A 22,238-nucleotide genomic window follows, 5' to 3' on the forward strand; every position below is an offset into this window, starting at 1 on the left:
CTGCTAAGCGCCTCCCACGTCCCGGCCGCACAGCGCACGCCCGGCGCGGAGCCCACGTCAGCCGCCTTTCCCACGAGGACGGGAGGCGCCGCTCTGCGGGAAGCCCGCCTTCCCCAAAACCTGGCGGGGACCCGCGGAGGCGCGCTCGAGCGGGAGTGCGCGCGCCCGGTGGCTCCCAGGTCCGGCAGCGGCGCGGGGCGGGCAGAGGCGGGACCGAGGGCGGGGCGGCCGCAGCCTCCGCCATTCCCCGCTCCCTCCCCCATCCCCGTCGCTGCGCGCCACCTACCCGCCCCCACCCCTCTGCCCCACCGCGCGCGCTCCGCCCGCCCCGGAGCCTCGCCCTCCGCCACGATGAGCAAATGAGCGCGAGCGAGGGCATGAAATTTAAATTCCACTCAGGGGAGAAAGTGCTGTGCTTCGAGCCTGACCCCACCAAGGCGCGAGTGCTGTACGATGCCAAGGTGCCGCCGCGGAGGGCCAGAGGGAGGCGCGGGCCGGGGGCCCCCGGGACGGAGGCGGATGCGGGTGCGCGGAGCTGGGGAAGCGGCGGGGCCCGGGCGCTCCCTGCCGGCGGCTCCTCGGCCTGCGCGGCGCCGCGCGCGCGGCAGGGGGCGCTCGCGGGGCAGTTGGGGCCAGGGCGCTTCCGCTTCCGCCCGGCGCGCGGGGCTATGCGTGCGGTGTCGCGAGGCTGGGGCCGCGGCGTCGGTTTGCGCGCGCGACGCCAGCGAGCGCCGCGCGTCGAGGAGGCTGCTCGCCGACGCCTCTGCCTTGGCGTTAAATCTCTCCTCATCCTGCGCGGTCCAGCGCCGTGTAGGCTCCCGTGCGACGCCCTGACCGACCGAGCCAGGTCCTAATCCATAGCGTCACAGCGCTGGCCGTCGATTCGCGATATCGTTGCCCTGGGGCCCTAGTCGTGTCTAGGGCCTACCCCTCCCGCAGGCCACGACTCCCCCTCCACCTCGAGGGCAAGGTTGACCCGGTGCCTCGTCCTTCGGGCCTTGCAGCATTTAGGTTTCCAATCCCCGAGTCGCGCCCCTTGCCTGTCCCCGTAAGTCTCGGGGGCGGCGGGGTCGCGGTATGAGTCACATCCGCAGCTCCTCAGGTCCGGATGGCGAGAGGGTGTGGGCATCGCGGTCCGGGGGTGGGGGCTGGCGCCGGTCCCCAGGGCCCCAGGTGCGTCTGGGCGGTGCTGCCCTTTGGGGGACTTCCCCAGGCCTCCGGGCTCTGCGGGTTCTACTCTCGGGCTCCGCCCCCGCAGCTCCTGTCTCTGTTTTCTGTCCCTCCTCCCTCCCTGCCTTTAGTCTCCCCAGGGGTGCCACGCCCCATCATTTGCCCCAGATGTTCCCTGAGGGGACACCGCTGGGAGGGATGGCGTAATCTCCTGCCAGCCTTCCCAGGCCCTGGACGCTGCGGAGCCGGGGAGACTACAACTCCCAGAGGTCTCAGGGCTGTGGCTCTCTTGTCTGGCATGGACTCTCTCGTTAGTGACAAATCGGCCGGCCAGTGGCTTCAGACGCTGCATCCTCTTCTCACGATCAGAGACCAATCAGGGGGTGGTTGGAGGGATGTTTCCTATTTTGAGGCATCCACTCAGGGGAAAAAAATGGAATTGAAAGGAAAAATGTTTCAACCCAGTTCTCGGTCTAAAAAAGGAGAGAATACTTTCTTTTCTTTTAGAAAAAGGTCTATGATCTAGTTTTTCCGATCTAGCTTCTAATATTCTGCATGTTCTGTCATTTGTGGGCAATATTTTCTGGTTTCAGATTGTCGATGTTATTGTTGGGAAAGACGAAAAGGGCAGAAAGATCCCAGAATATCTAATCCATTTTAATGGTTGGAACAGAAGGTGAGTGTATTTGTTAAACCAGACTGAAAATTGATAACCTCTGCAGCACAGGAACGTTGCAAACTTCTTTAAGTTTTACAGACACTTGTAGAAAAGCTTCATTTCCTGTTTTTGCTTTTTCATCAAACTTTGCTATTCTGAAGAATGATTACTTTTAAGTAGATTATATTTGGATTCTCTATGGGTAATTCTAGAAACGCCAGTTGCTTCTGTGTCTGAATGAGTTCCTTTTTCAGTTTATTTGCATCTTTTTTGTATGATTTAAAAATATTTAGTTTTCTAAAATGTAATTATGGGACACTTCTGTTCCTGTGAGGTGCTTTTAGCATTTGTTTCATATCAAACTGAAATACTGAATTTACATCCTTTTCCTTTTTTGTTTGATTAGCTGGGATAGATGGGCAGCTGAAGATCATGTCCTTCGTGACACCGATGAAAATCGGAGATTACAGCGTAAATTGGCAAGAAAAGCTGTAGCTCGCCTGTAAGAATACAAAAATCATGATATAAATGTTATTCAATGTGTTTTCTCTTAGTGTTTAGAATTTTTATGATTTAAAGGTAAAAATATGGCAAACATGGTTTATTAATTTTACATATTTAAAGTGTGTTAGTGTTTCTATTGTAGTCTAAATAACTGCTGTGTTTTCAGAGAGGTTATTGTATAATATTCTGAAATGAAGAGCGCCGTTTATGTTCTAAAGTTTAGTTTTTAGGTACTTAAGAATCATGTTGTTATATGTGGTTTTTCCCTCCAGACCCATATCAGTCAAGGTGAAAATTTATTTCAGCCTTGTTGACGTTTTTCAGGAGAAGCACAGGAAGAAAGAGGAAGCGACGCAGATTGCCTGGCGTTGACTCTGTCTTAAAAAGCCTCCCCGTTGAAGAAAAAGATGAAAATGATGAAAACTGTGAGTGGCTTCACTTCATGTTCTCTGGCTAAAAGAAGTGTTATCTAGTTCTTTTATATCACAGGATTGAGGAGGAGGATTCATTGAAATTTTAGACAGGGAAACATTTGAAGCTCATTACATGTAACATTTACCCTTTTGTTTTTGACAATTAAAGTAGCAGTCAATAAGTTCGTAATTTGACCTCATCAGTCATGCTCATGACCACTGCCTTCTTGGCCAGTGTGTTTATACTAGCCCCTTAGGGTCAGTTAGTAGAACCCCTTGTGTTTTCTCCTTAGCACCTCCCGGGCCTCGGCCGCACTTAATGAATGCAACAGAGAACCATAGGATCCTAGGTGACTAAACACTTTTAGATCATTAATGTTGTGGTTTTTGCAGCCACTGAAATTGGTGTTATACTTCTCAAATTTTTATTCTGAAAGGTACAGTATTTTCAGCATTTAAAACACATGCAGGACTGTAGTTTATTATTGCCAGCAGTAGGACACACACTCCACCTTAAAGAAGTGTAAGGGTCAAGGAAGTATATAATGCAGGTTTGCCTGATATTTTCTGTTTTACCTAGCAATAAGCAGTTCCTCTGGTGACAGTAGTGAAGAAAAGGATGAAGAAATAAGTGAAGAAAGTGATATTGAAGAAAAGACTGAAGTGGTATGAAGTTTTTGTTGTAAAAAAATCTTTGTCCCTGGTATTTTTGTAAAAATACTTTTTTTAACCAAATATTATAAAGCTATACTTGATGCTTCAGGGACCATACCCTTATTTATAGTCGCCATATGAACCTCTTCGTGGCTCATTATGCTCATAATGTGTTTTCATAAATCATAGTTACCTCTTTCCAATGAAATTGTGAACTTTACTTTTATAATGGTGATTAATTTTTAAATGTTGTGTATCAGAATTTGGCATCTTCTGCCTGCCTTTAGAGTTAATGTAAATCCCACTGGTAAACTTAAATGGGGAAGAAACAAAATAAGCATTTGCATTGTGGTTAGTGCCCTAAAACGAGTTAACTTTTGACCTTTAATGTACTTTTCATTAGAGCATGTGACATCATTACTGGTGTAAACATTGAGGATTAACTGAGTTTGTTTCATAGTAGGTTCTCATGTGTTAGTCTTTCTTTGGATATAAGCTCTCCTACTATTTTAAGTAGTTAAAAATGGAATTGTGATATTGCAGAAGGAGGAACCAGAGCTGCACAGAAAAAGGGAAATGGAAGAAAGAACAATAACTATAGAAATCCCTGAAGTTCTGAAGAAGAAGCTTGAGGACGATTGTTACTATATCAACAGGAGGAAACGGGTATACAGGGGGAACACACAAAACATGGATTTGTAATGGAGCTTTCATTTAGCCATATTTTGCAATCACAGACTCAAACAATTGAGAATCCTGGAGGAATGAAATTCATATTCTATGTTTTGTGTTGAGTTGGGTTTTAAAATTCTCTGTCTGTAGTGATCTCCTGCTAATTAAATTAAGGCGTGCACAGTCTTTCCCACCCCTGGCTGTCCTTTAGAATTCTCTAGGGAGCTTTGCAAAATCCTGATGCCTGGGCAATTAAGAGGTTAAGGTGTAATTGATCTGTGGTTGAGGCCGGCTGTGGACGTATTCTTAGAGGCTTTCCAGGTGGCTCTAATGGGTCACTAAGATAAGAACCACTGCTTATGTTTATTTTAAAAATTAATACTATAATCCACATGGGGATATGATAAGTAGAAGAAAAAAATCAAAGAGCTTCAAAGCATATTTGTTTAAAAGATTCTCTTCAAACAGCATTGGCTTTAATTTTGACTTAAAAAAGTGATATAGACAAGATCACTGTTTCTTGGAATATATGGTTTATATAACGAGATGCATACATCAGATGTCTATATTTTTTATGACAGTTAGTGAAACTTCCGTGCCAGACCAACATCATAACTATTTTGGAATCCTACGTGAAGCACTTTGCTATCAATGCAGCCTTTTCAGCCAATGAGAGACCCCGTCACCATCATGCTATGCCACATGCTAACATGAATGTGCATTATGTTCCAGCAGAAAAGAAGTGAGTTGGGGAGGGGAAATTGCTGTCTCATGGTTTTTTGTGGATTAGAGAAGTGACTTCCATTTAGAACAGGTAACACTGTCTCCGTTTTTATAATTTGGAGTTCATTTAATATATCACTTAATAATAATTCATTTAATATCAAAATATTGTCCCTTTTTCAGAATGTTCAATAACTTCAGGTATCTGGTCGGGATGCATTGGGTGTATGTTCTGCTTCAACACCCAGACCAGTTGTTTTTCAGTGATGTAATTTAGGGAGAGAACTTTTCCTCGAGAAGCACCAGAGTGGGTGATAAGAATTGTATTAAAGCTTGTTTACAAGCAAGTCTTTATTCCAGTCAGAGTAATCGTCCTCATTGTCTGCCTTGTGCATGTGACCCAGCTGGAGTAGAGTCAGAGGTAGATTGGTTGAGTTGAAACAAGTGTTAGGAGTAGTTCATCAGGTCCACCCCCTTCACCTCCCAGTGATTGGGGTCTGTCCGCCTGCAGGACAGGCTGCTTGGGCTCCCTTTTGTGGCACTGACCGTGTTCACTTGTGTTCAGTGTGGTTAGTTAACATTACTAGTGTACTTTCTGCACTTTATATTATAGATCTATTCTCACATTTAGTTCTTTATTGTTAGCATCTACAAATTCATTCTTTGGGTAGGTGTAACATATAGTGTTGTTTAAAACTCTGCCTTATTAAAAATGTGCAACTTCATTATGACACTTTGGAAAGTATTTATTGCATCTCTAATCTCTTCTTTTTAATCCTCCCAGCGTTGACCTTTGTAAGGAGATGGTGGATGGATTAAGAATAACCTTTGATTATACTCTCCCATTGGTTTTGCTCTATCCATATGAACAAGTTCAGTATAAAAAGGTGACATCATCCAAATTTTTTCTTCCAATTAAAGAAAGTGCCACAAATACTAATAGGTAAGTTAAACAGCCTGCAGGTTGACCATTAGATGTCAGCAGTCAAACAGTTGGATCTGTTTTTGAAGATTGCCATTTGATGCTGTGGGGCCAACATCTTTGGAGGAGAGAGAACATTGAAAACTACTTATACTGGTGGGTTTTATTCCTGGGTCAGCTAGGTCATCATTCGCTTTCACATGGCTCTGGAAGATTTTACCAAGTGAAGATTCCAGTGTGAGAACTTGGTTAGATTTGAGCAGCTTTCCCCATCTTTCCAAAGACAGTGGGGTGAAGAGGGCACAGGGTGAGAACGGTAGAAGATGTGGGTTTGAATTTAGCTTCCTCACTTATTGGTTGTATGACTTGGGGACGTACCTTCTGAGTCTCTTGCTTCTGCCTCTGTCCAGTGGAAAGAAAATCTGCCTCCTTGGGTAGTTATTATTAAATGAGAAAGTTTGTGAAGGGCTGGCCACCTTTGGCCTTCATGTAAAGGTTAGTTCCCTTCTCATTCTGCTGCATCACCACTTTATTCCCGCAGTGACCAAGCATGCCCAAATCTGTTCTTTGAGGGAAAAAAAAATCCCCTCACCTAACGTCTATACCTTTATCTGTATAAGCTACTTCCCTATCTCCCTCATGCCTCTCTTCCTGAGAGGGTGGTCTGTTTTTGTGAATTCCACTCATCCATCTCCTTTTTTTTTTTTTTGAGGAAGATTAACCCTGAGCTAACTACTGCTAATCCTCCTCTCTTTGCTAAGGAGGACTGGCCCTGAGCTAACATCCATGCCCATCTTCCTTTGCTTTATACGTGGGACGCCTGCCAGAGCATGGCTTTTGCCAAGTGGTGCTGTGTCCACACCCGGGATCCGAACCTGTGAACCCCGGGCTGCCGAGAAGCAGAACATGCGAACTTAACCGCTGCACCACCGGTCTGGCCCTGTCATCAATCCCCTCTTGCCTCCTTATCACCTGCCTGTGTCTACTACCACCCATTCTCACTCTGCTCCCTGAGGGAGAGCACTAACAACTTGCCACTTGCCATATACCATGCTCTGTATCGGACACTTTTCCCCTCTGTCCCCTTCTCCCTTCCCTTTGTGGCTCCTGTCTCCTGGTTCTGTCTGCCTCATGATCATCTCTTCTCAGCCTGCCTTTTTTTTCTACATTGGTTTCACCCCAGGTGAGAGGCCTGTGCGACTCACTGGGGACCTGTGTCAGTGTCCCCATGCCCTACTCCAGACTTCAAGCTTCCCAGGGTCCGAGGTGGACTGTGTCCCACAAAGCTCAGCTGATGCTTCTGGCTTTTCTAGTCCTGTGAATCGTTACATTGTGATGAGATAATGTGCTGTTCTTATTGTCTTGACCAGGGTTTCCTCAAGCTTGGCCCTCTTGACTTTTTGAATGGTATCAGTCTCTGTGGTGGTGCTGTCCTGTGCACTGTAGGGTGTTGAGAAGTGTCTCTGGCCTCTACCCACTAGATGCTGGTAGTACTTTCCTAGTTGTGACCACCGAAACTGTCTTCAGACAATGCCAGTGTCCGCTGGCGGGACAAAATCACTCCCAATTGAGAAGCACTGCTCTAAGACAAATATAAAAGGGCCATCATGATCTTTAATCCCAGCATGCCTCATGGAGTTAGTGAGAGGATTAAAATGATTTCATATGTCTAGTTACTCTTTAAGAAAACATTTGTTTTGGCACATTTGGAAGTGAAAGCTTATAACCCTCCTGGAGTGGAGTTGAGAGTGTGTTGTCTGTTCTTTCTGAAGGAGGACATTTGTGAACCACTCCAGGTTTTGCAGAGATTATCTGCAGGCCAAGCGTGTGTGATGCTCTCCCCTCTTTCTTCACAGGAACCAGGAGGAGCTCTCTCCGAGCCCACCTTTGTTGAATCCATCCACACCACAGTCCACGGAGAGTCAGCCAGCTACAGGTGAGCCAGCCACCCCCAAAAGGCGCAAAGCCGAGCCGGAAGCCTTGCAGTCTCTGAGGCGGTCCACACGCCACTCTACCAACTGTGACAGGCTGTCTGAGAGCAGCGCCTCACCTCAGCCCAAGCGCCGGCAGCAGGACACGTCCTCCAGCATGCCCAAGCTGTTCCTGCACCTGGAGAAGAGTAGGTCCATTCCTGGGTATGGGAAGGCCATTTCCTTTGTGTTTGGTCTGGGCTGGAAATTGAGCTCCTAAAAGAAGTCCAGCCGGCAGGTGGGCTGGGGAAAGAATGGAGGTGAGTGCACAGTCACACGCAGTTTTGTCCACTCGGCTGTGGGAATTCAAGTCAGGAGTTTACCCTCCACCGAGGCTCATGAGGCATTTTCCCTAGCCTGCAAGCTGGAGCAGCTGGCAGGAGAGAGGACCCACCACACCTTCAGCTCTGCAGTTGGATGCTTGGCGCCTGCTGGTTTAGCTCTTTTTTTTTTTTTTAAGATTTTAGTTTTCCTTTTTCTCCCCAAAGTCCCCCCCCCCGGTACATAGTTGTATATTTTTAGTTGTGGGTCCTTCTGGTTGTGGCATGTAGGACCCCGCCTCAGCATGGCTTGATGAGTGGTGCTATGTCTGCACCCAGGATCCAAACTGGCGAAACCCTGGGCCACTGAAGCAGAGCACGCGAACTTAACCACTCAGCCACGGGGCCGGCTCCTAGCTCTGCCTTAAGAGTCCCTTAGCAGTTGCTCCCCACTTCCCCTCCCAGCCCTAATCTACCATACTAGGCAACCACTAATTTCTTCCTGTCCCTATGGACTTGCCTTTTCTGGGCATGAATTTGTATCAAGGGAATCATACAATAAGTGGTCTTTTTTTTGCCAAATAATATTCCTGGTACTGTCTTTTATAATAGAGAACTGTTATTGTTGAAGATTAATAACTTCTCTGATTTTGTAACCGTCTTCCAGCAGTCTTTCATTCAGTACCTGTGTGATTTACAAGCAAACAGTTAACATCTTTTTCTTTTGAAGAGACACCTGTGCATAGCAGATCATCCTCACCTGTTCCTCTGACCCCTAGTAAGGAAGGGAGTACGGTGTTTGCCACCCTTGAAGGCAGAAGAACAAATGAAATAAATGAGGTAAAGCGTTAGTATTTGCTGTCATCCCCAGCGTGTCCTTCCTTCTGTGGTTGCTTAAGTCCTGTGGGAGGAAATTGGGTTTCCTTAGAAGCATTATGTTGCTCTTGCTGTGAATATTAACAAAATTGTTCATGTGATGATGTTTAACATTGTGTTTTTGATTTTTAAAATGAGAAAATTGTTAGCGTTCCAGCCCTACAATTAGTCATATTTTATCTTAAATAAGTGCAAGTATTGAAATATGAATATTTTCATTTTATAGAACAGGTGTCAGCACACTTTTCCGCAAAGGCCAGAGTGTAAATATTTTAGGCTTTATGGGCCACACAGTCTCTGTCAAGACTACGCAACTCCAAAAGCAGCTATAGACACTGTGTAAATGAATGGGCATGCTGTGTTCCAATAAAATTTTATGGACACTGAAATTTGAATATCAGATGGTTTTCGTATGTTATGAGATATTGTTCTTCTTTTGGTGTTTTTCCAACCATTTAAAAATATAAAATCCATCCTTAACACTAATTAATAGCCATCCCTTTGAGGGCGTGCCGTATGCCCAGCATTGTGCCAGGCATTTGACCTAAATTACCTCAAATTCCCAAGAACCACCTTGCCATCAAGTTTCCATTTTACAGACAAGGAAACTTCATTTAAAAACTCTATTTTTAAGGCCTGTTAACTGATGTTTAGGTAGTGAGTGTTTCAGGGGTTCAGGAGATGTCTTAGTCCCTGGGATATTTTGTTAATCTCACCTAGGAGGTGGGATTTCCTTGTTTCTGTGCACGTGGGAGATGGCTTTACTAGGCAGGGAGAACATTTGATGATGAAGGTTGGCAGACTTTCTGTAAAGGGTCAGATGGTAATTATTTTCAGGGCTGCGCACCATACAGCCTTCTTTCAAGACTACCCAACTCTGCTGTTACAGCATGAAAGTGGTGTGGACAGCTCATAAATGAATGGGGGTGGCTGTGTGCCCCCAGAATTCATTCGTGCACACTGGTAATTGAATTTCATATGATTTTCATGTCATGAAATATTATTCATTTGATTTTTTTAACCGTTTAAAAATATAACAACCATTTTTAGCACAAGGGGGTCAGACTGGATTTGGCCTAAGGGCTATAGCTGGCTGATCTCTGATAGAGAAACTAGAAAACCCAATTTGTTTTACAGTGATGTGTTGAGGGAAGGTTAGGACATTCCTAGTACTAGCAGTCCCTAATGTCCCGGGTTTTTTTTCTTCAGAGAAGGAAGCCCTGCGGGTGTTATTGTTTAAGGGGAATCTCCTTTCTTTTAAAAATCTGGATGTTCAGGCGGGGGCCGGGGGGGGGGGGGAGGGGGTGGCCATTCCCACTCTGGTCAGTGGTGCAAGCCCACCATCTAGTGGTTATAGGTACAGCTGCAAGCTCTGGTGAAAAAGCAGGGTTTCTGGTAAATGGTGGGGGAGTGCAGCCGGCTCTCGCGGTGATTCATGAGACCTTAGTGAATTCCCACCTTCGGAAGAATCTCTATAGCAGTGTGTTCTAACTGGGGCTGTGCACCCAAATCACCTGAGACTTTCTCCCAAGGCTGTTCGCTGACCCATGGCATCAGGGGAGGGTCTGGACGCACACATTTCTCCTTAAGATGCACAAGGGGTTTCTGTGCACACTCCAGTTGAAAATCCCTTCGGTGGAAACCTGTTGGTTTCCGCCACGAAATGTACCTTTGATAGATAGATGTTACACTACTTTGAAATGTAGAGTTGAGTGAGTGAGGTCAACTGGCTTGCTAACTGGCTAAATGACCTGCTTTTGCATGTGTGCTTCGTGCTTCCAATGATTGCAAATTCCCAAATGTTCACTTCGGGTATCACTGTCAAAATAGTTCCCGAGCTTCAGCTGTGTGCACCACGGGGTTAGGTGCTGGGGATGGCATAAAGATGCTGAAATCATATCCCTGCCGTCAGTCTACAGCACAGAAGGGTGGGGTCAGCAAGGCAAGAGCTGAAGCCAGGGCCTTCAGCATGGAGTCATCAGAACCATGGTGGTACTTGTTAGCTTCTACAATTTCATTTTGTTAAATTGACTACTTCAGCTTCCGGGGTGGTTTTGGCATTCTTCTGCTTTGTCTTGTAGAGGGTTTCCTTCGGCCCTACTATTTCCAGATTAAACTTGACAGATCCCGGAAGGTGAAGCAGCAACTCAATAGAATAGGTCTGTAATTTGCTGAAGTGTTTCTACAGAAGCTCAGCAGAGAGTTTTGAAATACAACTTACTTTAACAAAAGTCCGAAATCCACCTGTTCTGAAATTCAGAGTGAAGGAAAAGAAATCAGTTACGAGAGTTGAAGTCTGTTTTCACTTGATTCAACGTGTCAAATTAGTTTCCAAAGTGAATCTAACGTAGCAGGAAATTAGGGAATCTTGCAACAATGGTAATATTACTGAAAACATCTTTGGATTGTGTTTTACTGCTTCATTCTCTAATACAGCAAGATTTCCAATAAAGGAGGAGGGACAAAGTGACCAAATCAATTATAGCTAATTTATAGGTAGTAGCTGTTGAGAATTAGGAAATCAAATATTTCCTTAATCTAACTTTGAGTCTTCCCCCCTCATTTTTATTTGCTTTCATAGGCTTTTGCTTATTTTGATGTAGTGGCATTTTTTTCCTTTACATACAATTTATTGTCATAGTTTTTAGGTGATTAGAAGTGTCTCCATGTTATCAAGGAAGATGGATCCTCCTGTGATTGATTTAAAAGGCAAAACATGTTTTGAAAATACTATAGTAAAAAGGATGTAATATGCATGCTAACATGTAATCTATGTGGGAAAGACACACCTCTATCCCCCGTGCCCCATAAATCATAATTCCACCACTGAGAAATGAACACTTAACATCTTGGTATTTTTCCATGTATTTATATGATAATTATACACATTATAGTGTGTATTTACTTTTTTGCAAGTGTATTGAACTTAATTATTTTGTAGCTTCATCCTCTTCACCATAATACATTATACTCTCCTATATCCTGAGATCATACCCCGAACGAGCTTCATGGGAAGTTAGAGGGGCGGCTTTAGAAGTTCCACATCCGTTTATTGTCACCATTTACTCCCATTTTCTGGTCCAGCTTGGAAGCAACTCCTGAGGTGCCAGAGGGACAGGAAGCTTGGGGGTGAGAATGTGACGCTGACGTCTGTCTGTCTGCTGGCCTGATAATGTCAAAGTATGCGTAGTGCTGCCAGGATTCCAAATGTTAGTGTCTGTTGATAATGGAGTGTTAAGATAAATAAAGCGTTTAATTCATGCTTTTCCCAGGTCCTCTCTTGGAAACTGGTACCTGACAGTTACCCCCCAGGTGACCAGCCACCTCCACCCTCTTACATTTACGGGGCACAACACTTGCTGCGATTGTTTGGTAAGGAATCCTGGTCCCTGCTTTCTTCTCCCCCCCCCCTTTTTTGCTTTGGTTTTAACACTCTTGTTAGCTTATGTACATCTTTTGGTAATTTGGGGGTCTAAGAAAAATCATTGAAAGGTAACCTCTTCCAAAAAAAGGACACTGAATAAATCTTAAATTTCATTAAAAGTGTGTTTGTAATATTTGTACTACTACTCCACCTTTATCTTCAGTAATAGTTTTTGGTTTTGTTTGATAAGGTAGATGTTAATTTCAGGTCGAATAAGGATAAACAGGGACCCAGACAATCCCTGAGTGTGTCCTGCCCATTGCCAGATTCTGCCAATTATAAATGGTTTTGCTTTTATTTTTAATGCAGTGAAACTTCCAGAAATCCTTGGAAAGATGTCCTTTTCTGAGAAGAATCTGAAGGCTTTACTGAAGCACTTTGATCTCTTTCTGAGGTATTTTTATTCCTTTGTCAAAACTTAGCTCTGCCACCTTATATATGACTTCTCTGAACTCTTTAACAAATGTGAAAGCTAGCTCTGGTATTTTAAATAGTAGCAGTATTACCTAAGTATGGTTGGTTCTAACTGTAATTGTAACATAGGGGATTTTTTCCCTATTTCTTTTTTCCATAATTTATCTGGTTTCTGAGTCAAGGGTATTCATTGTACAGAGATAAAATTTTTTGTGTCACTAGAAGAATCTAGTTGGATAACCATGTGAATAGAAAATTAATTCTTTACAGTAGGAATGGTTGATAATTTAGTTTTAGATTTTTTATTCAGGAGTATCTTAAATGTTAGACTTTCCTTCATTGTACATATTATAAACTAACTTAAATATTAGCAATTACAGGTTGGATTTTGGTGTTTCCTTTAGAGTTAAGATAAATGACCATTAGTCTTTGCTGACAGTTTGTGAATTCAGAGAAAGGTATTGTTTTCTGTACCTGACAGAGCCTGTCATTTTATTATATCATAGGATCATTTGCCCCGAGTCTCTTCGCCACCCCCCCCCACTCGCCCCACCATGCTGTAGGCCCCAGCTTCATTTATGCCTGTGGCCCAGCTCTCTCCCACCCAGATATCTATTGACCAGTTCCTCTCCTTGGGTTTCAAGGCTGGTCATCACCCTGCCTCACCCAGCTCATCCTATCTTCCTGACCTTGTTTCTTCCTTCTCTTTAAAGGGGTCCCTTTTCCTTGTAGTCAGGCCCCAACCTAAAGCACTAATCAAGTAGGATTTACCACATAGTGGAGAGCATTCCAGTCAGAGAAATCGATCTTGGAGTTTTTTAAAGATGCTTTTATGTAGGCATTTTGAATCAAGTGTTTGTGAATGAAATTAGACTTTATAGCATTTTATTAGAAATAACTTTCAAAAATACCTTTTTCCCTTTTAGCCTCCCCCTCAAACAAACCCACAACTCTGTTTAGCATAAAAATTTTATAAGCTGAAATCAAATATTGCCAATAAAATGTGAAGAGATAGCTTCAAGTTAGCATAAGAAAGCCTGCTAATTTTGAGGTATGCCCAATACAAAATAGAAACTAGGGTTTTAGGAAGTAACTTAGAAAGATTCACAAGTAAATATAGTAATTGGTTTTGAAAATGTATCCAAAGGTATCAGCTAGAGAATCAGTGGACTCAGTAATTGCCATAAAAAGGGTACAATCAAAGAAGAAAAAGAGTTAGCTCTTGAATGAATTTTGACTCAGTTTTTACTAAAGAAGGTATTGTAGAGGTTTATCCTTACATTTTTAGGAATTTGGACAGATGGGAGGAGGCTGGGGAAACAAACATGAAGCTAATTAGGTTACTAGTTAATATGGCTCATGTGAGAATGTTTTAGCCCTCTATGGTGAAATCTTTCACACTTCAGAGTCAAGACGGTATCTGTGTATTGCAGACTCTTGAGTGACTGGCCATATTTTAACATTCAAATGTGTCATACGTCAGTCAGTCTCGTTTACAAGTTTTGGTACTGCTGGACCTGTAACACCTTTTGGCATGGCAAATTAGGACACAAAACGCTCTTTATTAGTTATACCATTCAATTGTGGTTTAACTTAGCCCATATAAGCATTGCAGATTTCTCAAGTGACCTTTGTTGAGTTTATAATTTATTTTTTATAGTTTGTTTTTGAAGCAGGAAAATGTAAAAATAGTCACTGAAGCCTTTTTTGCACAGAAGTGTTTATATAATCAAGACTGCCACCTAGCGGAATTTGGGTTCTATTCTATTTCTATTGTACACTTCATAGTGAAAGGATTCTGATGAAATAGTAATTAACATAGAAGCTGGATGTGTGCAATGAAAGTAATCAGTATATAGACATCAGGATTATATTCATTTTTTCTCTTCCCAATACCAAGTAAGAGTGAAAAGTTAGAGTGGTTGGAAGTTAAGATTTTGCATGCTGGTATTTAGTCCTTACTGTGATGATCATCAGGGCCATTTTTTTCTTTTTCCAGGTTTTTAGCAGAATACCATGATGACTTCTTCCCAGAGTCTGCCTATGTCGCTGCCTGTGAGGCACACTACAGCACCAAGAACCCCAGGGCTATTTATTAAGGTTTTTAATGGTTCTGGAAGAAGAGCTTCTCTGTCGAGCTTTGTGTTCTCGGTTCCCAGTGAAGAGCTAGGGAGATGGTGGGCCTTCAGACAGAGTACACGCAGTGCCCTCCCTGGGGAGCTCTGACAGGCAGGCCCATTAATTTGAGTTGCTTACCTACTGTAGTTATTTCTGTTAAGGATTACTTCTTAGGTACCTGAACGGCCTCCAACATCTGACCCTTGCCACTGTACACGTGATCTGTGATGGTGAGAAAAGAGCAGCTGTGTTCACAGTGAAACGTTGATGAAAGTGTGTCTAGGTTAGGCTGTTTCAGTAGACGTTGGAGTTATTTGTTGGCAATAACCACATTTTTTAGTTATTTGTTAGCATTAAGCGAAATTGTTTTCCAAACTGTTTTCATTCTATGATGAGGCCGAGCAACTCTGTCCAACAGATTTTAGTTTTGCTTGGAAACCGCAAGGTAGTCCCAGAATATTTTAGAGGAATTGATATTGATGGCAAAAGAAAATTTGCAGCTATACATTTGCTTGTTACAGTTCATTTTCTCTAAAACCTTATTTTTGGTGATCTAAATAAAGCATTTCCTGTCTTGTTTGAGATTTTACAGCTGTACTTTGTTGTGTAATGTTATGGTTCCCTTTCTGTAAAACCTTATTTTTGGTGATCTAAATAAAGAATTGCCCATCTCGTTGGAAAGAACCAGGAGAGAGTTTGCACTCTGGCTTTGTCTTCTTTCTTTGTTGCAGAGGAACAGTAAGGTGACCTTTTGACTCATAACTTTTTGTTTTGTTTTGCTTTTGTGCCTTTTTTGTTAAGGCTTTTTGTTTTCCTTTCCTTCTTTGATTTTGCCTCACTTGGCGGCTTGACTAGGAGGTGGTTACTAGAAGTTGGTGCAGCTCTTTGCTGTCTTGTTGCTGTACTCGTGGCTGGTCTGGGACCAACACATTTATCCTCCTCCATCGTTACCAGCTGTTGGTCTCCGAAGTCACCCTTCTACTCATCCTTGTTTCTTACATGCCTCCCCCAAGCTCGCTCTCCCGGGATGTTTTAGAAAGTTCTAACACAATTGAAGGGATACTAGTACCACACAAGCCTTGAATAGAGCCCCTGCCTTTTCTTATAGGTCAGTTCACTTGACCTTAACTTCCAAGATCACTGATCATGAATGACAAGGGCCACGGGAAGTTTTTTTTAAAGCTATAAATGGTTCCATCAGAGAGACTTATGCATGCACTGATCAGTGAGAATCATAACCTCTAAATCAGAGTAGACATCATCTCAGTGCACTTAGTTGCTAAGTAAGACTTGGGTTTTTGGTGTCTAATCTGGAGTAGCATTTGGATTCATCCTAGGTTTCATCTCCATTTGGTTTATGCAATGCATGTTTAAATCTGGTGCACCTGCAGCATGCTCTGAATTATTGAAAAAATTTAATCACTAATTATTCATGGCCCAGAAAAGAAGAAAAAAAAATTCCCTTACAAGAATCTACTTGTTAAATGTCCCCAATGAAATGAACACAGACTGTCTCTTGGAGCATTCATATAGTTATATACCTTGAGTTTACAGTTAATTCAATTTTTTTTTGGTGAGGCAGATTGGCCCTGAGCTAACATTTTTTTTTTACCCAAGGAAGATTGTTGCTGAGCTAACATTTGTGCCAGTCTTCCTCTATTTTTTGTGTGTGGAACACCACCACAGCATGGCTTGATGAGTGCTGTTGTAGGTCCACGCCCAGGATCCAAACCCGCAAACCCCAGGCCACACAAGCGGAGTGCATGAACTTAACCACTATGCTACCAGGCTGACCCCCTCGTTTTAATAATGAAAAATTTTCTTCCCTCAAAGACGTTTCTTTTCTTTTTTTTTTTTTTAAGATTTTATTTTTTCCTTTTTCTCCCCAAAGCCCCCTGGTACATAGTTGTGTATTCTTCGTTGTGGGTTCTTCTAGTTGTGGCATGTGGGACGCCGCCTCAGCGTGGTCCGATGAGCAGTGCCATGTCCGCGCCCAGGATTCGAACTAACGAAACACTGGGCCGCCTGCAGCGGAGTGTGCGAACTTAACCACTCGGCCACGGGGCCAGCCCCTCAAAGACGTTTCTTAATAACAACTTCCTTTAAGCTGATTATTTGCAGCTTAGGTTGATTTAAATAACTTCAAAATATTATGCCTTTATTGTATATTACTAATAAGTTTTCAAATAATTCATCATTAAAAATATGATTTAAATGTCTAGATTATCCTTATAAAAGTTATACATTATTCTCCTTTTGTCAATTTTTAAATTGCTACTTTCCTAAACTGCCAAACCTTGCAGTTCAGTTATCACATTTATGGTGTTAATGTTTTAAGTCATTTAAAGGTGTATTCAAAATAATATTTCAATAACTCGTGTATCAGATCCTTGTATTAGGACTTTGAAAAAAACGTGAGGGCAAAACACTTCTGAACAGAAGTAGATTATAAATCCATAGTACAGTGTACACAAAAAAAATTATGAGTTGACATTTGTCATTAGATTATGTTATCAACTCTAAACGTGAGGAAGTACAATTACCCTGTTTTGCCATTATTTTTTTAATAACTCAGTGGCCTCTGCCCTTTAATATTTAGTTTATCAATGGTAAGTTTATCTGAACATTTATTGACAACCACCTACTGTGGTGCCAAAAACTGCTAGGTATCGGAAAGATGAGGAGGAGTAAGGCATGGTCCTTGGTGAGAGAATACACTGAAGAGAATTTCTACAGCCGTTGACCATCATATTTTTTTTTAATCAGGTTCTATATTAAGGAAATGTGTTACTTTAACCAGTTCTGAATTTTAAAAGGTATAATGTAACCTTAAATGGCAACATTTTCCAAAATTAGTCTTCCCATTGTCCAAGAAAGAATGGATAATTCTACTATTTAACTGATGTGTGGATGTCAGTTTAGGTAGGTTTGATTATTAATTTTTCACCAGTTGTAAAATCTGGCAAGGTGGTGGTAAGGGATCTGATACCCATTGGGAAAGGAAGTTTCAACAGATTAAAATTAAAAGTAGTAACTTGGGGAAGTCATGTTTGCATCCCAGTGAGAGAAGATTCCTCAATAAACCAGTTAAATCCTTTTTTTTTTTTTAAGCAATGCAGTTGGAGAGACACCTTTTTATTCTAGCTTCTGCTTGTCTTATGCTTGAGCCAAATTCTTCCAGATGTTCACTTGGGACAAATCCTTAGATAGTGCATATTTAAGCTAACTGAATTGTATTTTCACCTACTTCCAATAAAAGGAGAATGCTATTCTCTGCCTCTCTCCTCCCTAGAATACATCTAAACTCAAAGTGAATTTGTAAATGGCCATTTCGTTGCTTCAGCTTTCTCTCTGATTGGTGTAAATAGTGGGACCAACGAGCAGAATGTTAAGTCCCCAGTGAATGTCTGCAAGGCCTGAGATGATGTGCTTAGCCAGCTTCGCTCTCAACTAGGAGGCCAGCCCAGATCATCTCATCAAGATTTTACACATTGCCAATGTATCGCACGCATTGAAAGCATATGTATTACATCTGTCCTCACACAGCAAGGAATACAATTACTATAAATGGGTGAATAAGCAAGTGTTCATGTGTTGTTGAAGTTGAGTTGTAAACTCAAGGGGATGGCACAGATTTCTGAGGACAAAAGGAAAAGAAAAGCAATGAAGGATCTGCTTCAGAAAAAGGATTGGGGGCATTTTTGCTGGGTGACTTGCAGTGTAAGCCTTCCCTTCTTCTAAGAGACCTCTGCCAAAATGTCAAGCATTCCCTTAATGCTTCAGGAGATGGATTTGTACATTTGACCTTTTGTTGGATGGGTTGCCAGGCTGGGACTGACCTCCAGGTAGGCAGGGAAAGAGCAAGGGCACCCCAACAGTTGGTAACATCAGGTTCATAAGTTCTTTCGCTCATCAGATGGGTTCTAGGGAAAGGGTTCCCTCCACGAAAGGCTGTGTATTGTATGATTCCATTTACGTGAACTGTCCAGAATAGGCAAATCCATAGGGACAGAAAGTAGATTAGTGGTTGTCACAGCATGGGGAGAGGAGGGGATTGGAACTGACTGCTAATGGGTCTGAGGTCTCTTTTTGGGGTGATGGAAATTTCTGGAATTAGACAGTAGTGTTTGTTATACCACTCTGAATTTACTAAAAACCACTGAATTGTACACTTTTAAAAGGTGAATTTTATGGTATGTGAATTATATCTCAGTTAAAACAGGGAGATGTAGGGATTGAGTTATGCTTAAACTCAAGAGAAATACACCATGAAAATCAGTTTTTGAGAACTGAAAGATTATTTGATCCAATACTCTAGCATGGCTTCTTTCATGCATCATTGCCTAGGGCAGACCAAGGTTCATTTTCTCACTCCACTGAGTTCACACTTCACCTGAAGGTCAGAAAACCTAGTGCTGTGCCTTCATAAAATTGCATTCGTAGGCAAATATGGAGCTGACAGATCTTCAAACTTCTTTGACTTCCAAATTCTTCTGCATGGCAGGGCACAAGGAATAAGTATGTACTGATATTATGATATAAGCAAAAAAGGTTAATAAACAGAGGTTAGTGACAGCAAAAATAACACGAATAAAGAATAATGCAAACCATAGCCAGTTCATCTTTACAAGTCTTCATGTTTTGGAATTCCTTTGCAACATCAATCTTCATCCTTCTAGAAGGTCATGAAAAATCATAGGTAGTAAAGTGCTCACCTGTGTTTTTCTATTGATTTGTGCTTTTCTCATTCAGATTTACAACCTTCGGTGGAATGATTTAATAAGTCATTGTGGAGATCTGCTTTGGCACAAGTAAATTACACCAGCCTGCAGGTTCTATTTACTACTCAATCTTCACTATTATAAAGGTGACTTTTGAGACAATTTCAAGTCATCATCCTCTATTGGTTGTCCATTATTATCCAGAAAATAATTTTGGGTGAGATGATTTGTGAGCTGTACAGAAACACACCTATTAGTGTCAGAGGATGAAGGCTGTTTCAATGTGTTTGGACAGTACAAAAAGTCTGAAAACCAAAAATGCTTTATTAGAGGGAAAACGTAGTAAGATCTTCTTTTGATATGTGATAGTTCATCTTTTTTTTTTTTTAAAGATTTTATTTTTTCCTTTTTCTCCCCAAAGCCCCCCGGTACATAGTTGTATATTCTTCGTTGTGAGTCCTTCTAGTTCTGGCATGTGGGACGCTGCCTCAGCGTGGTTTGATGAGCAGTGCCATGTCCGCGCCCAGGATTCAAACCAACGAAACACTGGGCCGCCTGCAGCGGAGCGCACAGACTTAACCACTCGGCCACGGGGCCAGCCCCAATAGTTCATCTTTTATATTCTGTAGCACATAAATCTTAACCAATCACAGCATTGAAACCCTTTGTTAATTTCGTGGTCCATAACAAGCTATGGTGTGGTAGACGGATTGAAAAATGTTTCTAAATCTTTACATACACACACACACCCACCCACACACACCCCATGTCCTTGTTCCTAACCTTTGAAATGTGAATTTGCAGTTTCTCTTATCAAGAGGTAGGATCTGTTTTCCTTCTGCTTGAATTTGGTCTGGCTTTTATTTTCTTGTGTTGAGGGCTGACTTCCAATAGATAGCAGCAAGGGAGCTACTCTGCTATGTACGAAACTTGGGCTAGTCTGGCTTTGGGACTTGTTTGAGGCAGGAAAATATGGAGAAGTGAGGCACTTCCCTTCTCTCCCTTCGAACTTTGCTGAGATGTGAACAAACCTAGGCTAACCTGCTGGATGATGAGAGACATGTTGCCTAGTTGTTCTCATCACTTAGCTAACAACCTGCCAACTGCCCAACATGAGTGAAACCATTTTAGACCAGCCAACCCCCAGCCTACCTACCAGCCCACCACAGATGCACAGACAAGCCAACCAAAATCTGCCGAGCCCAGCAGAACTACCCAGCTGACCCATATTTTGTTGATATATGCTTATTGTTTTAAGCCACTGGGTTTTGGGGTGGTTTGTTATGCAACAATAGCTAACATCGCAATGTGCTTTTGTGGTGTATGTGTTTTGTACCCTATCTATGAAACAGCTCAAACTTCATTGCCTTGGCTGAAATTCTGGCATGTTCAGAAGCCATCAGCTAACCAAAGGAACATGTACCTGCTCCCGCTACCACTCAAGTAACGGGAAAGAAAATGGAGACAGCAACACATCTTTGGGATCTTGTAGCTAGGACAATGTGGTTTTATTTTGTAAAACATTTAAAGTTTGCAGAAAACTAGAAAGGAGAATATAAAATACATTTTTGCCATAAAATTAACAACTATTATTATTTTTTAATATATGTTGCCAGCCACTGTTTTAAAAAGAAGTAAAACATTTTGGATTTGGCTAAAATTCCCTTTACCATTACCTGGATCTCAAGCCCCTGCCCTTCTCCCAGAGGCAATAATACCCTGAATTTGGTGTATTGTGGACTCACATTGTGCACATGGAACTTCTTCCTCATGTGCTCTTCATCATATTTTTGATATATATGTAGATGCATATTTACACATACATACATATACATGTATAAATACATATATGTATAATATATACATTAATGCTATGTATATAAACATAACTATCAATTTTTTACATATACACACAGTTTAATCTTTTAACTGCTGTCTAGGAGTCTAGCCCGTGGATATAATACCCTGCATGAATCTCTTTACCATTGTTGGACATTCAGATTGCTTCCTTGTATACGAATGCCAGTCTTTCTCCAGATCGTACACCCAGAATTGCTGGATGGCCACACACATGCTTTTTCACATTTTCTAGAGTCTAAAATTACCCCATTAGACAGGGATCTCGCTTTACAAGAGTTCCTGGGTGTTAAGTTTCAGGGCAGTTGTCTTGTGGGACAGATTTATAACACAGGGATCGAAAAGAAAAGAAAAACTGCATGAAAACTTGAAATCTCTTTGAAACATTCTCTATATTACCTCATCTCACATCACCTCCCCCCCCCGTGTTTTTATTCAGTATTGAGGATTGCTATTTGATCTCATAGAAATTAGGAATTAAAAAGTTAACTTTACAGTGGTAAAAAGTAGGGGAGCATGGTCTGCTACTTTGCTCGCTAATTGGTTTCCAGGGCAAGTGTTAATGACATTATGGAAAGGAGTTGATTGGTCACCCAAGGAATATTTCAAATATGGTGTTGAATGAGGCAAACACACTACACTAATTTCTCAGGGGCCTCGTGTTCATTATTCAGTGAGGCAAATTCCTTCTTTAGGTTTTCTCAACTGGGAGGTCAAGTTTAAAAACCTGCATTTTACTACGCCAAGACATGGCTTGGTAAACATGCCAGGGTATGATCAAGGTTAGGTCAAACAACATTCTCTCTGTCAACAGGAGAAAATCACTGTTGTTGCTGGAGCAGTAGGTAGCTAAGTGTTCTTGGATTTTATACATCCCCTATC

At 42.3% G+C, this 22,238-nt stretch overlaps 1 protein-coding gene across 3 annotated transcripts; it reads left to right on the forward strand.

Annotated features, from left to right (window-relative positions):
* The first annotated feature begins 189 nt into the window (after positions 1 to 189).
* Positions 190 to 15,462, forward strand: MSL3 (MSL complex subunit 3). 3 transcript variants are annotated; one of them, XM_044764421.2, is made up of 13 exons: positions 190 to 461; positions 1,764 to 1,846; positions 2,235 to 2,330; positions 2,657 to 2,757; positions 3,326 to 3,411; positions 3,943 to 4,065; positions 4,653 to 4,813; positions 5,579 to 5,737; positions 7,573 to 7,835; positions 8,677 to 8,786; positions 12,095 to 12,194; positions 12,556 to 12,640; positions 14,660 to 15,462. In XM_044764421.2, exons 1-13 carry the CDS (start codon positions 360 to 362, stop codon positions 14,757 to 14,759), a joined length of 1,569 nt encoding a protein of 522 aa, XP_044620356.1. In that variant the 5' UTR covers positions 190 to 359; the 3' UTR covers positions 14,760 to 15,462. The 3 variants fall into 3 exon arrangements, with proteins under 3 accessions (XP_044620356.1, XP_070359407.1, XP_070359408.1); XM_070503306.1 differs by having other exon boundaries at positions 351 to 525; XM_070503307.1 differs by lacking the exon at positions 190 to 461 and adding an exon at positions 645 to 847.
* The last annotated feature ends 6,776 nt before the right edge of the window (positions 15,463 to 22,238 follow it).

This window comes from Equus asinus, chromosome X (genome assembly GCF_041296235.1).
Source record: "Equus asinus isolate D_3611 breed Donkey chromosome X, EquAss-T2T_v2, whole genome shotgun sequence".
Lineage (NCBI taxonomy): Eukaryota > Metazoa > Chordata > Mammalia > Perissodactyla > Equidae > Equus > Equus asinus.

Bases quoted from the DNA above. Each gene is read 5' to 3' on its own strand.
- MSL3 (XM_044764421.2), top strand. From the start codon at position 360: ATGAGCGCGAGCGAGGGCATGAAATTTAAATTCCACTCAGGGGAGAAA. The intron at 2,758-3,325 runs GTGAGTGGCTTC...TGTTTTACCTAG, and splicing joins AGATGAAAATGATGAAAACT to CAATAAGCAGTTCCTCTGGT. The intron at 4,066-4,652 runs GTATACAGGGGG...TTTTTATGACAG, and splicing joins ATATCAACAGGAGGAAACGG to TTAGTGAAACTTCCGTGCCA.